The sequence below is a fragment of the Lepidochelys olivacea genome (genome assembly GCF_965140295.1).
Source record: "Lepidochelys olivacea isolate rLepOli2 genome assembly, chromosome: 4".
Taxonomy (NCBI): domain Eukaryota; kingdom Metazoa; phylum Chordata; order Testudines; family Cheloniidae; genus Lepidochelys; species Lepidochelys olivacea.
In genome coordinates, this window is record NC_140414.1 from 104,337,684 (window position 1) to 104,357,295 (window position 19,612).

General features: G+C 39.4%; 1 protein-coding gene across 4 annotated transcripts in view; it reads right to left on the minus strand.

Moving 5' to 3' along the window:
* UBE2K (ubiquitin conjugating enzyme E2 K) overlaps positions 1-19,612 on the minus strand; it is a 64,546-nt gene that overhangs the window by 37,060 nt on the left and 7,874 nt on the right. For 2 of the 4 annotated variants that reach the window (XM_084627098.1, XM_084627099.1), the window contains exon 2: positions 45-138. The exons of the other annotated variants lie outside the window; for them this stretch is intronic. In XM_084627098.1, coding sequence (XP_084483224.1) covers positions 45-138 — 94 coding nt within the window. The remainder of the gene's footprint in view (positions 1-44; positions 139-19,612) is intronic. 4 annotated transcript variants of the gene reach the window in all.

A 19,612-nucleotide genomic window follows, 5' to 3' on the forward strand; every position in this document is an offset into this window, starting at 1 on the left:
AATTTGAAGTGCACAATAATTTCATACACAAAAGCATTACTTGCCTTCATATGGTGTGTCCGGAGGTCCTGCTATTTCTCCTCTTAATTCTGTAAAATTCTCATCTACAAGATCTACTTTAATTTGATTTTTGCTCGTCTTAAAAATAAACAGAGAAAAACAGTTATGAGTAAGTTATGTTTGATACACACCTTCCCAAAAAATAAAGTATTCAATTTTTAGAACAGATTTCTAAAAATAACCCATTTCAGATAGCTATGTTGCAGTTAATTTAATTTAAAATATAACCTTATGCAGCATTACTGTTCTCCAAAGTAGTATTTATAGAGCCACTAACATAGACAAGGGTATTCAGGAGAATGTGGAGTATCTGAAACTACTTTTAATTTTTAATTGACTAGATTTAAAGTGACTCCCTAAATAGCTATTTAGTCTGAATACTTTAAACAAGACAAGAAAAAAAAACTCAGTCCGAAATTTTAACTTGATTATGTTTAATATATCACTTGGAAGTGTATTGTTCTGTTGAAAGCAATCACCACCTTCACTGGAATACAGCAAGAAGTCTCAAATAGTGTACTGACCTATTTTTTAAAACAATACAATATCCTAAATATTAACATTAAAGGAAATCTTGTTTAAAAGCACTTTTTCCACAGACTTCAGCGTTTCTCAAATATGGCCACCAGAGGTTTTTCTTGCAGCCACAACCACCTGAGTGGGGACTGGGGAGGGGGGGGAGGGCAAGCATTTGTCCCTTCCCTGGGTCTGCAAAGTACAGTATTTGTATGTTTGTTAATATCACTTTTCACTGCCTCCCAGCTAGCTAACCAGTCTGCTGCTGTGAAAAGTGATAACAACATACAAATATCACTTTTCACAGAAGAGGACTAACTAACTAGCAATTCTATTAAAAAACAAACCAAAAAAGCAAAAAGAACAACAAAAAAGACAAGAACACGCAAAACACATTATTTGTGTTTCTATTCTGTTTAGAATAGTCAATAAATCAATAAAGAATAGAGACAACCGTACGTTGTTGTTATTGAGTCTGCAACAAAACCTTACATAAATAAATTACAACGATTTGGATCGGTATATGTGTATATTTACTTGTTTTTCCTAAAGCTAGTTAAGTTTTTTAGAAAAATTGTCATATTGGCCACCAGCAAGAGTTGGTCGCCGCACTTTGAGGCCACCAAAAAATTTGTTGCGAGAATCCCTGCTCTCAGACAACATTTAGGTGCAGGAGCTACTGGCTATTTGTCACCTCCTCCCTGACTACACAGTTCCTAAGACACATTTTGTTGGAGCTCTGTAGGTTAATTTCCAGTTTCTCATAATGGCATACTTAGATACTGTATGATGTATGTTTCATAGAACCATTTATTAAAAGAGTTTAACCAAAATTATACGTTCCATTCAAATTTGTCTTTCATCTCAGAAAGAAGCAGGAATAAAATGTCTACATGTGTTCCAAAAAAAAATTTTTTTTAACAAAACAAAACTACCCATGGAAAGATATACACCTAGATTATTTACAGGTGAAATACTAGAGGGCCACACACTTTGTTGCTTCTATCGTCTGAGCTCTTTGCATACACCATGGACTCCCTGAATCACTCCATTTCTCCCCATAAGCTGTCTGTGTGCCACTCTCCCATTCCCATCTCTTTCAGAGACTCTTGAAACCCCTACCCCACCCTTTTCCCCATTTCAGGATCTCTGTGAACACCCCCTTTCCTTTCACCATTCTCATTTCTTCTTTTTGTTTGGGAGACAAGTCATTCCAGATGACAACATTTTAAACTATATTGGGAGGACAGACAAAATTATGCTGTAAAGTATTAACAGCTGCCCATTCTCTGATCTACAGATAATTACAGAGCTACAGGAACTACTGGGTCTGCTAACCAGATGCAAGGGGCTCCATGGGTCCATTTCCCCCTTCCCATTTTCCAAATCTCACCAAGATTAATACTATTCTGCCCACTGATGCCTAGAACATTTCCTGATTTTGAGTTGATCAGATGTGGAATTCAAAGGTTATCACAAAAGACAAACATTAGGATCACGGATATTAAAATATACATTTTTTGAGCCAACATTCAGTTTCCAAACTAAGAAATGAAACAGATTTTGTGCCTCTCTTCTATTTACAAATATTCCCATTTAGAACTTAGAACAGGTATGATGGTGACACCAGCTACAGCGCCATAGCAGAGGCTGAGTTTTCACTTCAAAAGAAGGAATTAAATCACTTCTGTATGGAAGAATACAATACATCTTTCACAAAATAACTACTTTGAGTATTTAAGTAGTTAATGAATTTTGAGACTTTACAAGTAAATCTGTTAATTGTTTACAAGTTACAATTAATTTTAAACGGATGCTATAAAAATTTAGCACTCTGTCAGATCTTTTATCATCCAAAATCATCTCAGCTCGGGTATTATTTACACAAAAATGGCAATGAGGTAACTGTTGAACAGATCTGATCGTTTATTAAAATAAATTTTTAGGAATTTAAGTTTAATATTTTCCATTAATCTTCATAAATGAAAATTTCTCCTTCAGCAGAGACTGAAGAATAGTGGTTTCAAGAAACTTGAATCACCCTCTTTTAAAATGGCTGCCACCTCGTATGATTCTGAAAAGATTTGACTCAGGCTACCTTTAGTAAAGTTGGCCTTCTCAAAATAGCTGCCATCTCTCATTTGTTCTCAATGGGTCTGAAGACACAGACTGCCCTTAGCAAGGATGATTACTGCCTCCATTTACCTCCTTCCCTGTCTCTTGACAGCCTAAGGGGCCACCGTCTTCCCTAAGGTAAATTTCCAGACAAAAACTGCTTAGTTCTAGATTAATATTCATCTGTTTCTTTTGCTGACAATTTGTATTTAATATTTTCCAGTTCATTTATCTTTGACAGAGACTGTTTGTATAATCACATTGAACACTATGGTTAATATTGTGAAACAAAAGGAAATGGACTGTTTCAGAATGTGCTATTTTAAATGTCCACATTTTGAAGCTCAGAGACCATTTGATGACTTTCTATGCCCCAATCACCGCTAAAAATCTTTGGTAGGAAACCCTGGGATTCTAATTAGATATTTTAAAAGAGCCATCCTTAATGAATCAGTGCGTTAGGATCACTGTAACAATGTTTTTGTGATCCAACTGCTAGTTTACCACCACCATTTAACCAATACAATGGATTTCTAAGGACCACTTCCATATACAGCCATCACTTTAAAGGATCCCTATGGAAAGTCTCAAACAATTTTATTCTTCTATTTGTTAGAGACCATCTCCACACAATTTTTTCAGGGCCTTTGCACAGTCAATTAATTATGGCAGATTTCAACCCAGAGCTGTGCTCACATTAATGTGTGATGCTGCTACACAAACATGTTTTGCAAAACTCTAGAAAGAGTTAGTCACATCAGCACACTAGGTTCAGCTCTAATCAAAATAGGAAGTCTCAATGCTTCTCAAATGGGAATGGACAAAATGCTATGGAAGAATATTTCCTTTTCCTGCTTCCAAAATATTTTTACTCTCCTTTGAATATAGTATTAGTCCACACTAAAAATTAGTAACTTCTTTAAAAAGGTAATGCTGAATTATATCCCACATTTACATGTGAGTTCAATCCTTGAGGGGGCCATTTAGGGATTTGGGGCAAAAATTGGGGATTGGTCCTGCTTTGAGCAGGGGGTTGGACTAGATGACCTCCTGAGGTCCCCTCCAACCCTATGATTCTATGAAATAAGAAACAGACCCAGGCTGTGTTAACTGATCAGAATTCATTAATAGGATCTAGACATGATCTGAATTGCCCACAGAAATACAGCAAGATTTTATATCATCCCTGCTTTGCAACCATAATTTGTCAGCAGGGTGTGAATCTAACACAAACGTAATTTTACAAAAAATAAAGACATATTTGTGTTTTGACATACAATTAATTATAGATACATCTTGATTAGAAGGCCATATAAAATTATATCAATCTATATTTGAGAAACTCAGAATACAGTACATTTTTTCCAGACTTAAATTATTGATCTGCTATAGTATCGAGAAACCTCTTAAGAGTTCAGTATAAGCACTGTAACAATTCTGACAATACTTGTATCCCTACAATATTATAGTTCCCCAAAACTACTTCTGCAGATATTCTATGGCACTAATCTGAACTAAACAAAACCTAAACTTAACAATTTAAACAATCGGTCCTTGTTGTGGTTAGAGTTGATGAAAAAAAAAAAACAACAACAAGAAAACATTTTGGGTTAACTCCAGAGCAGAAACAAAGTTAGTATCTTTAAAAAGATGTATTAACCTTATGCCAAATTATTGACAGATGATGAAAGGGAAAAAAGCCAGGAAATGCAAGTTCTGCAACACTTGCCACTAACACAAGAACATACTAATAAAATGGGATTATGTTCAATAATATATTGCTCCCCTAAACATTTCTCTTTCCTCCCTCCTCAGACACAGACACACACACACCATTTTTTTAAAGTGCTAAATGAAAACTATATATACACACACTTAAAGCCCTACGTCAAGAAATTTTGCTAGCAAGTTTTCTTCAGACCAAATGTATAACTCAAAGTCTAAAAGCATAGATTTACCATGAAATTGTTGACAAAATTAATCATTACAAATAGCTACTAAAACATAGGGGAAACTAATGGATCAGCAGGTTTGAGGCAGTTGTAGTGTTTCTACTTTGTTTGTAAGGTGGCCTATATAAGTAATTTTTAACAGTACATTTTCCAAGCTCTAATAATATCAGAAATATCTAGTGTTAAATGTCAGAGCAAGCCCAATGTGGTGTGCCTGGTGATCAGCATTAGCAAGAATACAAATGTTTAGCTCATGAAGTGTAACTGAGCAATTCTGCCAAGCCCACCAGCAGAACCAGTGGTGATATTATACCTGGGTTGTACTGTATTTACAAAAATTTGTATTACAAAAGTTTATAAAATTTTTAATTACAATGAGAATCTGCATTAATACGTACCCCATTTTGGACATTAAAGTTGACTGGAAAAAACCTACACATCAGCCATGCCTCTGTATAACATACTACAAGTTTATTACTGGAAGATGACAGTATGCAGATAAGTAGCATGGTGTGGGCTGAGCTAGAAATGATCCTCCATTTATTTTTAAATAAATACTGTTTGCCAAGAGTGATATAAATGACCCTACACCCTTGCATCACAGCAACCCCCGTGGTACATTTCCCCCACTCCAAATGGATTCCTGACTGACCAGTAGCAATTGGGGGTTGCAAGATTCCACAAAGCAACCACCACCCGGCTTCTTCACTGTCACTGCAGATCTCATTTTGGTGTCGCTGCACTGGAGCTGGGGTGAGCTCCGCACACAGATCCAGGACTGTGGCCTTGCGTGTCCAAAAGTTTTACAGCCACAGCTCATCATCCCAAACCTACATAATGATGCAATCCCACCAGTAAGTGCTTGTTTCTCGGGCTGCGAATCGGCACTCCACTATCTGCAGCTGTTCTGTGAATGCCACCAACAACTTTGAACTGTTTCTTTCTATGTCCCACAGCAATCTGGCCTCCAAGGAATTGTCATGTTCCCAGTGGCTCCACAAATACTGCAGAATCAGACATCCCAGGCTCACAGCACTCATCACAATAGCACAGAGCTGTGCAGGATCCATGTTTCTCACAAAAATGGCAGATGTGCAGGTGTGACCCGGATCCTAGTGGGGAGCCAGCTATGATCACTCAATTAGGGTGAACTACAAAGAACGGGGCAATCACCATAAAGCTGGTGGATATTCCAATACCTAGATTTACCAAGCCAGCATACAACAGCTTTATTACCACACTTGTTACTCAGAAGTGCAAACAACACGTTTCCCTTAAAGTGATCCAGCCTCAGGCCTCCATCCAGGTACCAACATCAAATATGATGAAAATTTCTGTAAATTTTATTTCATCATATAAAAGAAAAGGTTCTACCAATCCCAAAGGAGCGGACACATTACCTCCCAAGTTAATGAATGTTTCAGATCTTACTCAAATACATGCTACAGCCAATTCTTATTAACTAAACTAAAATTTATTAAAAAACAAAAGAGGGAGTATGGTTAAAAGATCAATATACATACAGACATGAGTTCAACTCATTGAGGTTCAGATTCACAGCAGAGATGGTGAGCTTTGTAGTTGCAAAGAGTTCCTTTAAAATTCAGGTTTCAGAGTAGCAGCCATGTTAGTCTGTATTCGCAAAAAGAAAAGGAGTACTTGTGGCACCTGAGAGACTAACCAATTTATTTGAGCATAAGCTTTCGTGAGCTACAGCATCCGATGAAGTGAGCTGTAGCTCATGAAAGCTTATGCTCAAATAAATTGGTTAGTCTCTAAGGTGCCACAAGTACTCCTTTTCTTTAGAATTCAGTTGTTAGGTCACAGTCCAATGTCCAAAACTCATATTCAGGGCGTACCAACATAACTGGGACTTTGGTCTTGTCACTCAAAGCTTCCCCTGATGAAGCTTAAGCAGATCTGAGATGACAGACTCATGACCCAAGGATCTTTTATACAATTTCATGTCTTTTGACAAGTTGGAATTCCTCAGGGAACAAAAGGTAATTAATTAGTATGACTTTGAAGGAGGTCCATCACCGGTACTTAGCCATATGAATTAACATAAGGCCATTTGCTTGTTCCTCAACCATTCACACTACATTTCAAAGAGATGAATACTGAGATATCCCACGTTTACAATTCATTTACATTATAGGACGTTCTTTAGACCTCTGAATTATCAGAATACAGCACAGACAGGGACGGTTGATTACATTGTCCACCCTACTCATACATATGTAAATACAAAAAAACCACAAACATTATTTCCCCACACATCTTCTGTGAGTTATTTATTTTGCAGGATGTTTAACCCTTTCTAGCCATGCGTCCCAGCAGGTTTGCAGGGATTTTGAAAAGAGGCACAAAACATTATGGAATGCAGATGAAATTATGGGATGTTGAAATCATGTTCCCAGTCATCCCTGCGTGACTCAGTTGCCCCCACGAGACATTGCAAAACTTTCCCAAAACACCCTGCGCTAGTTGGTGGCAAGTTGCACAGTGGGATAGCACCCAGATTGCACAGCTCTCTGCATCAAGGCAAGCACTGCTAGTGAGGACCCAACAGCCAACATGAAGTGTAATGTCAATATGCAAAAGCAATTTAATTACTGCGGTGGCTGCATATAGATGTAATTTAGGTTGACAATTTTGTAATGTCCCATTAAGTTTCTTCTGCTGCCATTAAAATAACCTTCATTCTCAACCTCCTGACCACCTCCTCCCAACCACATGGCTCAAAGCTGAAAACACTCATTGATTTAAAACTTGTCAATGATTATGTAAGGAGTTTTTTTTCATTATATTATCCAGGCAATCTGGGTCCCTTCCCCAGGCTTCAGTTTCCATGACATTGTCCAGGCAGCCCAGCTAAGATCCATTTTTGCCTCACATGTGTGTCAGGTAAGGAAGGAGTTTATAGCAGTTTTACCAGCTCATCTTTCTGGGCCTCAGCTGTTGTGGTGTTCGCCAAATAGCCCAGCTAACCAGACTACCCTTTTGGCTCCCGTACCCTCCTTGCATGCAAGATGAGACTCTAGTTTCTTATCTCCCTTCTACCTGGCTCAATGGAACCCTCTAGAGAGAAAAGGAGTACTTGTGGCACCTTAGAGACTAACCAATTTATTTGAGCATGAGCTTTTGTGAGCTACAGCATCATCGGATGCACTCGATGAAGTGAGCTGTAGCTCACGAAAGCTCATGCTCAAATAAATTGGTTAGTCTCTAAGGTGCCACAAGTACTCCTTTTCTTTTTGCGAATACAGACTAACATGGCTGTTACTCTGAAACCTCTAGAGAGAATGCACTGTAATTCAGTTAATGCCTTCTTTTACAAAAAGTAAGAGAGCAAGAGACCTGCAGGCAGGTCCCAGAAGGGCCAGGAAATTAAACAAAATGTCAGGTGCCTGGGTGAAGCAAAATACGAATTCCACAGCAACAAAATCTGGTGAATTGTTTGAGAAGGATGGGACGCCTCAGCAGTCACTGTTTCAAACTCACACTTGATTCATGCTTTCAAGTTGGTCTCTGCAGCCATAAAGACAGATGTTTTTTTTTAATTGAGATTTTGGAGCACAATTCTGTGGTAATTTCCATTAGCACTGAATTGCGAGGCACTGTTTATGCATTACACTGACGCTGAGGGACACTTGCTCAGAGTCCTCAGATTTGCACTCTGGGACACAAGACGAGTTCTTGAGTGTTTCTCTTTGTCAGCCAATTGAAGTCAGAGTTTGCTGACATTCAAGACAGTGCAAGGCTCATCTTTCAACTCAATCATACGCTTTGGAGAGGAAATAAGTTGTATTTCCAAGGTTGGGGTGGTATTTCAAGTATTATTTTACATTGCAGCACTATTGCTGTAAATATCAGTGTTTGGAATGGGACACTCCATTGTTTTAATTGATATTGCCCTTTGTGGGAATACTGAGTCTTTATTTAATGTAAATGCACCCAGATGCTAGAATGATAGGTACATGTTTAATAAATAAAAGTGACCAGTAAGGTTTTACAAAAATATTTTCCTCCACAAGAGGGAGAAAATACACTGCTAATCTCCTTAGAAAACGAAGTATAGGAAAGGTAACTCTCTAAAAACCTGAAAACTCAAGTACAGACTTCCTGGTTTCCTCTGTTAAAGGTTTTGTCTCAACTAGGATTTAAAGTGGGCTGTTACCACGTGTCAGGGTCTCAATGTGTGGATGAGATGATTATGTAAGTAGGAGGGGTTTAGATTTATTAGGGACTGGGGAAATTCTGGGGAAAGTGGGAGCCGATACAGGAAGGATGGGCTCCACCTAAACCAAAATGGACCCAGAATGCTCGCATTTAAAATTAAAAAGGTCGTAGAGCAGTTTTTAAACTAAGGGCTGGAGGAAAGCTGACATGTGCGGAGGAGCACATGGTTCAGACAGCGACTTCCCTGAGAAGAAGATCTATTAATGGAGATTCTTTATGTCCCAGGAAGGAAGAGAGGATGGAAGATGATAAAATACAGGTAGGATCTGATGAGAAACAGTCAAATGAAAAAAAGTACCATTCAATTATACGATGTAATGACAGCGAGCCAAAAAGTGACAAGTTTTTAAAGTGCTTGTATGCCAATGCTAGAAGTCTAAATAATAAGATGGGCGAACGAGAGTGCCTAATTTTAAATGAGGATATTGATATAATAGCCATCACAGAAACTTGGTGGTATGAGGATAATCAATGGGACACAGTAATACCAGGGTACACAATATATCAGGAGAACAGAACGGGTTGTGCTGGTGGCGGAGTGGCACTATATTTGAAAAAGCATAGAATCAAATGAAGCAAAAATCTTTAATGAACCAAACTGTACCATAGAATCTCTATGGATAGTAATTACATGCTCTGAGAACAACAACATAGCAGTAGGGATATATTACCGACCACCTGAAAAGGATGGTGATAGTCACTGTGAAATGCTCAGAGAGATTAGAAAGGCTATTAACATTAAAAAACTCAATAATAAAGGGGGATTTCAACTATCCCCATATTGCCTGGGTACATGTCACCTCATGACAGGATACAGAGATAAAGTTTCTTGACACCTTAAATGACTGCTTCTTGGAAAAGCTAGTCCTGAAACCCACAAGAGGAGAGGCAATTCTTAATTTAGCCTTAACTGGAGCACAGAATCTGGTCCAAGAGGTGAATATAGCTGGACCACTTGGTAATAGTGACCATAATATAATTAAATTTAACATCCCTGTGGCAGGGAAATCACCACAGCAGCCCAACACTGTAGCATTTAATTTCCGAAAGGGGAACTACACAAAAATGAGGAGGTTGGTTAAACAGAAATTAAAGGGTACAGTGCCAAAAGTGAAACCCCTGCAAGCTGTATAGAAACATTTTAAAGACACCATAATAGAGGCTCAATTTAAATGTATACCTCAGATTAAAAAACAGAGTACCAAAAAAGTGCCAGCGTGGCTAAACACCAAAGTAAAAGAAGCAGTGAGAGGCAAAAAGGTATCCTTTCAAAAGTGGGAGTTAAATCCTAGTAAGGAAAATAGAAAGGAGCATAAACTCTGGCAAATGAAATGTAAAAATATAATTAAGAAGACCAAAAAAGAATTTGAAGAACAGCTAGCCAAAGACTCAAAAAGTAATCCCAAACAAAAATTTTTAAGTACATCAGAAGCAGAAAGCCTGCTAAACAACCAGTGGGGCCACTGGACGATCGAGATGCTAAAGGAGCACTCAAGGACGATAAGGCCATTGAGGAGAAACTAAATGAATTCTTTGCATCAGTCTTCACGGCTGAGGATGTGAGGGAGATTCCCAAACCTGAGCCATTCTTTTTAGGTGACAATCTGAGGAACTGCCCCAGATTGACGGGTCATTAGAGGAGGTTTTTGAACAAACTGAAAAACTAAACAGTAATAAGTCACAGGGACCAGATGGTATTCACCAAAGAGTTCTGAAGGAACTCAAACGTGAAACTGCAGAACTACTAACTGTAGTCTGTAACCTATCATTTAAATCAGCTTCTGTACCAAAATGACTGGAGAATAGCTCATGTGACACCAATTTTTAAAAAGGGTTCCAGAGGTGATCCTGGCAATTACAGGCCAGTAAACCTGACTTCAGTACCAGGCAAACTGGTTGAAACTATAGTAAAGAACAAAATTGTCAGACACATAGACGAACACAGGGGAAGAGTCAACATAGATTTTGTAAAGGGAAGTCATGCCTCACCAATCTACTAGAATTCTTTGAGGCAGTCAACAAGCACGTGGACAAGGGGGATCCAGTGGATATTGTGTACTTGGATTTCCAGAAAGTCTTTGACAAGGTCCCTCACCAAAGGCTTGTAAAGCAAAGTAAGATGTCATGGGATAAGAGGGAAGGTCCTCTCATGGACTGGTAACTGGTTAAAAGACAGGAAACAAAGGGAGGTATAAATGGTCAGTTTTCAGAATAGAGAGAGGCAAATAGTGGTGTCCCCCAGGGGTCTGTACTAGGCCCAGTCCTATTCAATATATTCATAAATGATCTGGAAAAAGGGGTAAACGGTGAGGTGGCAAAATTTGCAATGATACAAAATTGCTCAAGATAGTTAAGTCCACAGCAGAGTGCGAAGAGCTACAAAGGAATCTCTCAAAACCAGGTGACTGGGCAACAAAATGGCAGATGAAATTCAATGTTGATAAATGCAAAGTAATACACATTGGAAAACGTATACAGCTATACATATAAAATATGGGCTCTAAACTGGCTGTTACCACCCAAGAAAGAGATCTTGGAGTCATTGTGGATAGTTCTCTGAAAACATCCACTCAACGTGCAGTGGCAGTCAAAAAAAAGTGAACATAATGTTGGGAATCATTAAGAAAGGGACAGATAATATATTGCCTCTATTTAAATCCATGGTATGCCCACTTCTTGAATACTGCATGCAGATGTGGTTGTCCCATCTCAAACAAGATATATTGGAATTGGAAAAGGTTCAGAAAAGGGCAACAAAAATTATTAGGGATATGGAAAGGCTGCCATATGAGGAACGATTATTAAGACTGACTTTTCAGCTTGGAAAAGAGATGACTAAGGGGGGGTATGACGGAGGTCTATAAAATCATGACTGGTGTGGAGAAAATAAATAACAGTGTTATTTATTCCTTCTCATAACACAAGAACTAGGGGTCACCAAATGAAATTAATAGGCTGCAGATTTAAAACAAACAAAAGGAAGTATTTTTTCACACAATGCACAGTCAACCTGTGGAACTTCTTGCCAGAGGATGCTGTGAAGGCCAAGGCTATAACAGGGTTCAAAAAAGAACTAGATAAGTTAATGGAGGATAGGTCCATCAATGGCTATTAGCCAGGATGGACAGGGATGGTGTCCCTAGCCTCTGTTTGCCAGAAGCTGAGAATGGGCGACAGGTGCTGGATCACTTGGTGATTACCTGCTCTGTTCATTCCCTCTGGGGCACCTGGCATTGGCCACTGTCAGAAGACAGAATACTGGGCTAGACAGACCTTTGGTCTGACCCAGTATGGCCGTTTTATGTTCTTATGTTAACACATGCTAATTAACAAACACATGTTGAACTGATGAAGTTAAAGCACAGGGGGAACCTAATGCTTACCTTTACCGGTTAATACATGTAAAACCATAACTTAATTTATTGACACTAAGATTTTAGCGTGTGTTAGTTAACACATGTGCTAAACATACCCCTTGTCTTCCTAGTGAAGAAAGGACCTGTATGAAGGACATCACTGCTATAAAACAGACCAAACAGTTTTTTCAATCTAATCACTATTTTTACTTTCTTATGGTTTTCTCAATTTTCACATAATTAATATCAGCCCAAAGGAGAATTTTTCTAGGAAGCTTCAAAAAGTCAGACTAAAATTTTACAGTTATGATAGCATAGAAGAGTACATGCCTTTCTTGGAAAAAATAAGTGAGATTCTTTTCACACTTTAACAACAAAAAAGAGCTTAGTCAGTAAATGGAATGCCATTTTTGCTAATATATAGGATACTAACAGAATATTTGAATGCACAGAATTAAGAAGATGCAAACAAGAGTGTTTAAAAACAACAAAAATTGAGTACTTGCACGGCCAGACCATTATTTTAAAATTTCTTATAACATTAATTATGAACAAAATTTCTATTAATTTCCTAAGCAAGTGTCCTTACAGAAGAGTCAGTCCATAGAAATTTTAATAACCAATGTGCTTTCAGGTATCTGCAACAAAAAACACCTTAGTTTTTGCTTAAACAGGATACCCCCCCCCACACACACACACACAGGCAGAATTTTAAAAGCTCCATCAAATTTATTAGTAGAAATCACTTCCTCTCTGAGAGACTCTAGGCAGGCGCACCACTCTGCGAGCACCTCAATCATAGAATATCAGCGTTGGAAGGGACCTCAGGAGGTCATCTAGTCCAACCCCCTGCTCAAAGCAGGGCCAATCCCCAATTTTTGCCCCAGATCCCTAAATGGCCCCCTCAAGGATTGAACTCGCTAAACCCAGGGTTGTGAGTTCAATCCTTGAGGGGGCCATTTAGGGATCTGGGGCAAAAATTGGGGATTGGCCCTGCTTTGAGCAGGGGGTTGGACTAGATGACCTCCTGAGGTCCCTTCCAACGCTGATATTCTATGATTGAGGTGCTCGCAGAGTGGTGCGCCTGCCTAGAGTCTCTCAGAGAGAAAATCAAATTTATTGAAACTGTTCCACATAAAAAAAGTTAGATTTGAGCTAATAGAGAGAGGTTTTAGTCCAAAAGGGAAGTTGTTGAAACCATTATGAAGAAGTAAAAATAGGTGTTTACAATGGGATGGCCTCAATGTTTTGAGTGTTGAGATATCACTATTACAAAATTTGTTGCTCCAATTACTCAAGAGAGCTAATTAGTTGTATGAAATTTCAGAAAAAGAGAGCTAAGAAGCACATACTTCTTCCTACCTTGCAATCTTATGCCTGGTCTATGCTGAAAAGTTTTACAGGTATAATTATTTTGGATAAGGATCTGATTTTTTGACCAGAATAATTACAGGTAAAAGCATTATATCAGTATAGTTATCCCCCCTCCAGTACAGGAACAGCTGTACAGGTATAAAGCACCTTTATAGCAACATAACTATGTCCACACTGGGTAGAGGGAGAGGGGAGAAAGGCTGCAGGCATTATACAGCTATAGTTAAACTGTTACAACTTCCTAGCATGGATAAACCCTTACACACGAGTTTTGGCAGGCATCACTAAACACTGAACACCATCTGAATGACAAAAGCATGCTAAGTACAGCAATGGTTCTCAAAGCTGGTCCGCCGCTTGTTCAGGGAAAGCCCCTGGCAGGCCGGACTCGTTTGTTTACCTGTTGCGTACGCAGGTTTGGTCGATTGCGGCTCCCACTGGCCGCAGTTCGCCACTCCAGGCCAGTGGGGGCTGCGGGAAGGGCAGCCAGCACATCCCTTAGCCCGTGCTGCTTCCCGCAGTCCCCATTGACGTGGAGCAGTGAACCGCGGCCAGTGGGAGCTGCAGTCGGCCAAATCTGCGTACGAGGCAGGTAAACAAACCGGTCCGCCAGGGGCTTTCCCTGAACCAGGGGCTGGATGAATGCACTATAAGGTGGGTAGAAAGCTGGCTAGATTGTCGGGCTCAACGGGTAGTGATCAATGGCTCCATGTCTAGTTGGCAGCCAGTATCAAGTGGAGTGCCCCAAGATTCGGTCCTGGGGCCGGTTTTGTTCAATATCTTCATAAATGATCTGGAGGATGGTGTGGATTGCACTCTCAGCAAATTTGCGGATGATACTAAACTGGAAGGAGTGGTAGATACGCTGGAGGGGAGGGATAGGATACAGAAGGACCTAGACAAATTGGAGGATTGGGCCAAAAGAAATCTGATGAGGTTCAATAAGGATAAGTGCAGGGTCCTGCACTTAGGATGGAAGAATCCAATGCACCGCTACAGACTAGGGACCGAATGGCTAGGCAGCAGTTCTGCGGAAAAGGACCTAGGGGTGACAGTGGACGAGAAGCTGGATATGAGTCAGCAGTGTGCCCTTGTTGCCAAGAAGGCCAATGGCATTTTGGGATGTATAAGTAGGGGCATAGCGAGCAGATCGAGGGACGTGATCGTTCCCCTCTATTCGACATTGGTGAGGCCTCATCTGGAGTACTGTGTCCAGTTTTGGGCCCCACACTACAAGAAGGATGTGGATAAATTGGAGAGAGTCCAGCGAAGGGCAACAAAAATGATTAGGGGTCTAGAACACATGACTTATGAGGAGAGGCTGAGGGAACTGGGATTGTTTAGCCTGCAGAAGAGAAGAATGAGGGGGGATTTGATAGCTGCTTTCAACTACCTGAAAGGGGGTTTCAAAGAGGATGGCTCTAGACTGTTCTCAATGGTAGCAGATGACAGAACGAGGAGTAATGGTCTCAAGTTGCAGTGGGGGAGGTTTAGATTGGATATTAGGAAAAACTTTTTCACTAAGAGGGTGGTGAAACACTGGAATGCGTTACCTAGGGAGGTGGTAGAATCTCCTTCCTTAGAGGTTTTTAAGGTCAGGCTTGACAAAGCCCTGGCTGGGATGATTTAACTGGGAATTGGTCCTGCTTCGAGCAGGGGGTTGGACTAGATGACCTTCAGGAGTCCCTTCCAACCCTGATATTCTATGATTCTATGAACAAGCAGCGGACCGACTTTGAGAACCACTGCTCCACAGGACACAGTGCAAGGGTTCCCTGCACCGAAGAGTTTACAACATAAATCATACAGAAAACAGAAGAGACACAAAGCCCAGATGAAAGAGCAACTTCACAGAGGGGTAAGATTGTATTTTTGTTTTTATACACACTTTTCTCTTTGATGCTATAAAACTGAAAAGCTTCACAGACAAACTGTTTTAATGAGACATGTTAATAGCCCACTATATGTGCAAATACACAAGATTATTGTTTCCTTCAGACCCGATCCAGCAGTCAGTTCCACAAGTCAATTCTCACTGAGGTCACTAGTAGTTCTACATATGAAGAGACTGCAGGATTACCCTTGTTTTAAAAAATTATACTCCTTCCTTCTCACCCACACAGTCTAAGACAAGACACCTTTAACTTCACTTTTAAATAAAAAGAAAATTAACTATAAACTTCTAACATGGAAGGATCTATACTATCTGCTTAAGTAAAATGAAGGAATTATTGATTTGGGATATTTTTAAACCATTATAAATGTTATTTTACAATTTGGCCATACATTTTGATTTATTTTTTTTTTTTTTTTAGTATGTAGAGTCTGTTACCAACCATATGAGCTGTATTTTAGTCCACAAAATAGATTTTATTCCCCAAACTAAAAATATTCCTAAATCAGAGATCACAGAACAAATGTAGTCAGTCAGTTAATTACAAGTGCAAAAAATAGACGGGGAACCCAGAGAGCATTGTACAATATCATCAAAATTAATGAACTTTATTACATCACCTTGAGCAAAACTCTTCACTCCTTTTTACGGAGAGAAGTTTTGTTCAGAAGTCTGTCAAAAAGTAAGAAGACCCTCAGCAGATTAGCTATGAAATATAATTAAATGTATTTTCAAGTATACTTATCTTTTCTTAGGCTACTATTGTTGGCGACTATTGTTATTAAAAAATTACATGGACAGCGTAACAAATCCTTAAAGATTATGAAAGCAGGCTAGAAACTGGTTAACTCTTGACTATAACACTTAAAAATTACATAGTAGATTAATACTAATTTAACAAATCAGAAGGCAAAGCAATTTAAAAACTTGTTCGCACATTTTGACATTAGGGTCCCAACCACTGCAAATGACATCACTTTAAAAAAAAAAAAAAAAAGCGAGATTCCCATCAGCAGCAGTATAAGAAAAACTGTAATATATCTTTATTTTTAAATACATTTCAATTCAGTGTAATGAAAAGTGTTAACCTAGCAGTCTGAAATTTTCAGAAGGGTAAATCAGATTAAACTAGAGGGTCATACACTTCATTGCTTATGTAGGTGGAACTGAACATCTAGCAGGGTCCTTCACCTCCACTATGACCAGGCCCCTCATCCCTGTGTCGCCATTTGGTCAAACAGGATACAGGGATGAGAGTCCTGGCAAGGGGGGCGCTGGCCAGATCAGGGGATGAAAGGCTTCCAAGCACCCTGATTTCCACTAAAATCACGCCCAGTGTCTCCTTTTGGTGCTCTAGGCCAGGGGTTCTTAAACTGGAGGTTGGGACCCATCAAGGGATCATGAGGTTATTACATGGGGGGGTTGCAAGCTACCAGTCTCCACCCCAAACCCCACTTTACCTCCAGCATTTATAATGGAGTTAAACATAAAAAACTGTTTTTAATGTATGGGGAGGGGGTCTCACTCAGAGGCTTGCCGTGCAAAAGTTGTCACCAGTACAAAAATCTGAGAACCCCTGCTCTAGGCAAAGGAAGTTCTCTAGTACCCTAACCCCACCCTGAGATCCCAACCTCATGCTCATCTCCATAGAGACTTTACTTCCCTCCCCACTGCTGTATCCTGAATTTAGTGAGCCTGATTTTACTGGCTCTTCCAATTTTCCCCAAAATCAATAGGGTTCTGCCCATTGATACCAAAACTTTTCCCTGAATGTTTGCAAGTGATTAGCTGAAGTTTTCAAAAGTTATCACATTACATACATACAGGCAAAAATGCCATCAAGTTGAGTGGTAGGGCCTTACTTCATTTGTCCTATTATTCTGATTCCTTGGTCAACCCACAGGTCTAGTCAAATGGTCATGCACATGTTTAATGATATTTTACATAAAAGTGTTCTGAATACTTACAGGTCATAATGAAATACTACATTAGTGTAAATACTATTAGTAGGAACATTAACACACTGTCCAGTTTTTCTATTAGTATTTGCATGAGAAAAATATTGATTTCAACAGTGAATATAGCACACTTGATTCAAAGGTCTTGAGGAACAGCCATAAAATTCCGATAAACATGTTTAGGATGAAAGTGTGAGTTAACCAGCAGGTTTTTAAAAGACTGCTCCAGAACTGGGAACCAAGAAAACAGTCTTCTGAAATCCTGTTAGTAAGTTCTTCTGCTTTGAGCAAGCTATTGAACACCAGCTAACTGTAGTGCAGTCCCTTTAAAAGCCAGCTGATATGCAAAATCATCCTGCAGTCTCATCCAGTACCACCTGCAGGACATACACCCCTGGCTTCCTGAATTCCATTTAACTCATGTTTGGGTACTGTACACTAAAGAGTGATAACATGCTATTAATTTTGTTTATGACAAATTGTTTATGTAATCAACATGGGCAGAGCTTGAAAAATCTACTTATGATTACAGAGTGGAAAATTCCTTTCATAAGTGGGGGGTGAGGCAAAGCACTTCAACCAATAACTTTTGTAAAATTCAAAGATTTGACAGTCACTTGTCATAGTAAAGACAAAGACAGACACTGTGGCATTCAATATCTACTATCACTCCATGATTCTAGTCCAAAAGACTGCTCACTATAAAAGCAAAGATATGTTCTTCCAACTGCTAATAATAAGAATTCAACCTGGGATCTGAAAATTAAGCATGGTTCCTTCTGGCTCATAGCAATGGAAAATTCTGAAATCAGAACAGAGATCCTAATCCTGCAAACTCATAAGGTCTGTCTATATGAGAAAGCTTTATCTGTTATACCAACATAGTTATATCAACCATGTGGGGACACTTGTTCTGGAACATGTGTGGGTTTTTTGGTTAGCATACACCCTTTTCCCAAATGACAAATCAACCATAAAAAGGCACTCCCATACTGGAATAAGAGTAGCTACTTTATACCAGGGCTTTATAATAGTATCAGTTTAAAATTCACACGTCAGGTTATAGCCAAAAAACCTTAGCATGTAGACAAGGCCTAACTTTATTCATGCAAGTAGTTCCCTTGTGCTCACCAACTGCAGACTGCTTTCAATAGGACTACTCATATGAATCAAGTTAAGTGCATGTGTTAGCAGGAACATTATTGGTTCTGTTCATTAACAATTCTGTTGCTGATGCACAAGTCACAGTAGAAACTACCTCATTCTTTCATAGCTACATTGGTCCTGCAGTGCTAACAGGAGCAAAAAGCAGCAATGTACTATTTTTAGTCACTTTTCCAGAGTAGAACTGAATTTTAAGCTTCTATCTGCCAACCTGACAGGATGTCCCGGGATGTCCTGCTCATCCACCTGGGTACTAATGAGACTGCCAGGTAGGCCCCTGCACAGTGACTTCACGGCTCTGGGAGCAAGTGTGATGTTCTTGTCCATCCTTCCCGTTCCAGGCAGGGACACCAACTCACCAATTTAATGAGGAGGGCTTTAAACCAGGTTCAAAGAGGACAGGTGATATCAGCCCACAGGCAGGTATAAAAATGGTGACCTTAACAGAAGGGTCACAGGAACAACAAGAGGGAAACAGTGAGGGAATCTGCTCAACATCTTGAACGTCTATACAGAAATGCAAGGAGTAAGGAAAATAAACAGGAAGAACTGGAAATATTAGTACATAAGCCAAATTACTACTTAATTGGCATTATAAAGACTGGGTGTATATATCTCATGACTAGAATATTGGCATAGAGAATTATTCCATGTTCAGGAAGAACAGGCGGGGGGAAAAAGGAGGTGGTGTTGCATTATACACCAAGAATATAGACATTTATTGTGAGATCCCGAAGGAGATAAGAGGCAGACCAGTTGAAAGTCTCTGGGTGAAGAGGTAGTGTCCTGGTAGGGATCTACTACAGAACATCAAATCAAAAGGAGGAGGAGGTAGATGAGGCATTTCTAGAACAAACAAACAGAAATATCCAAAACACAAGTCCCAGTAGTAATGGAGAACTTTACCCAGCCATCTGTTGGAAAAGTAACATGGCAAAACACAAGATATCCAATAAGTCATTGGAATATATTGGGGAAAAC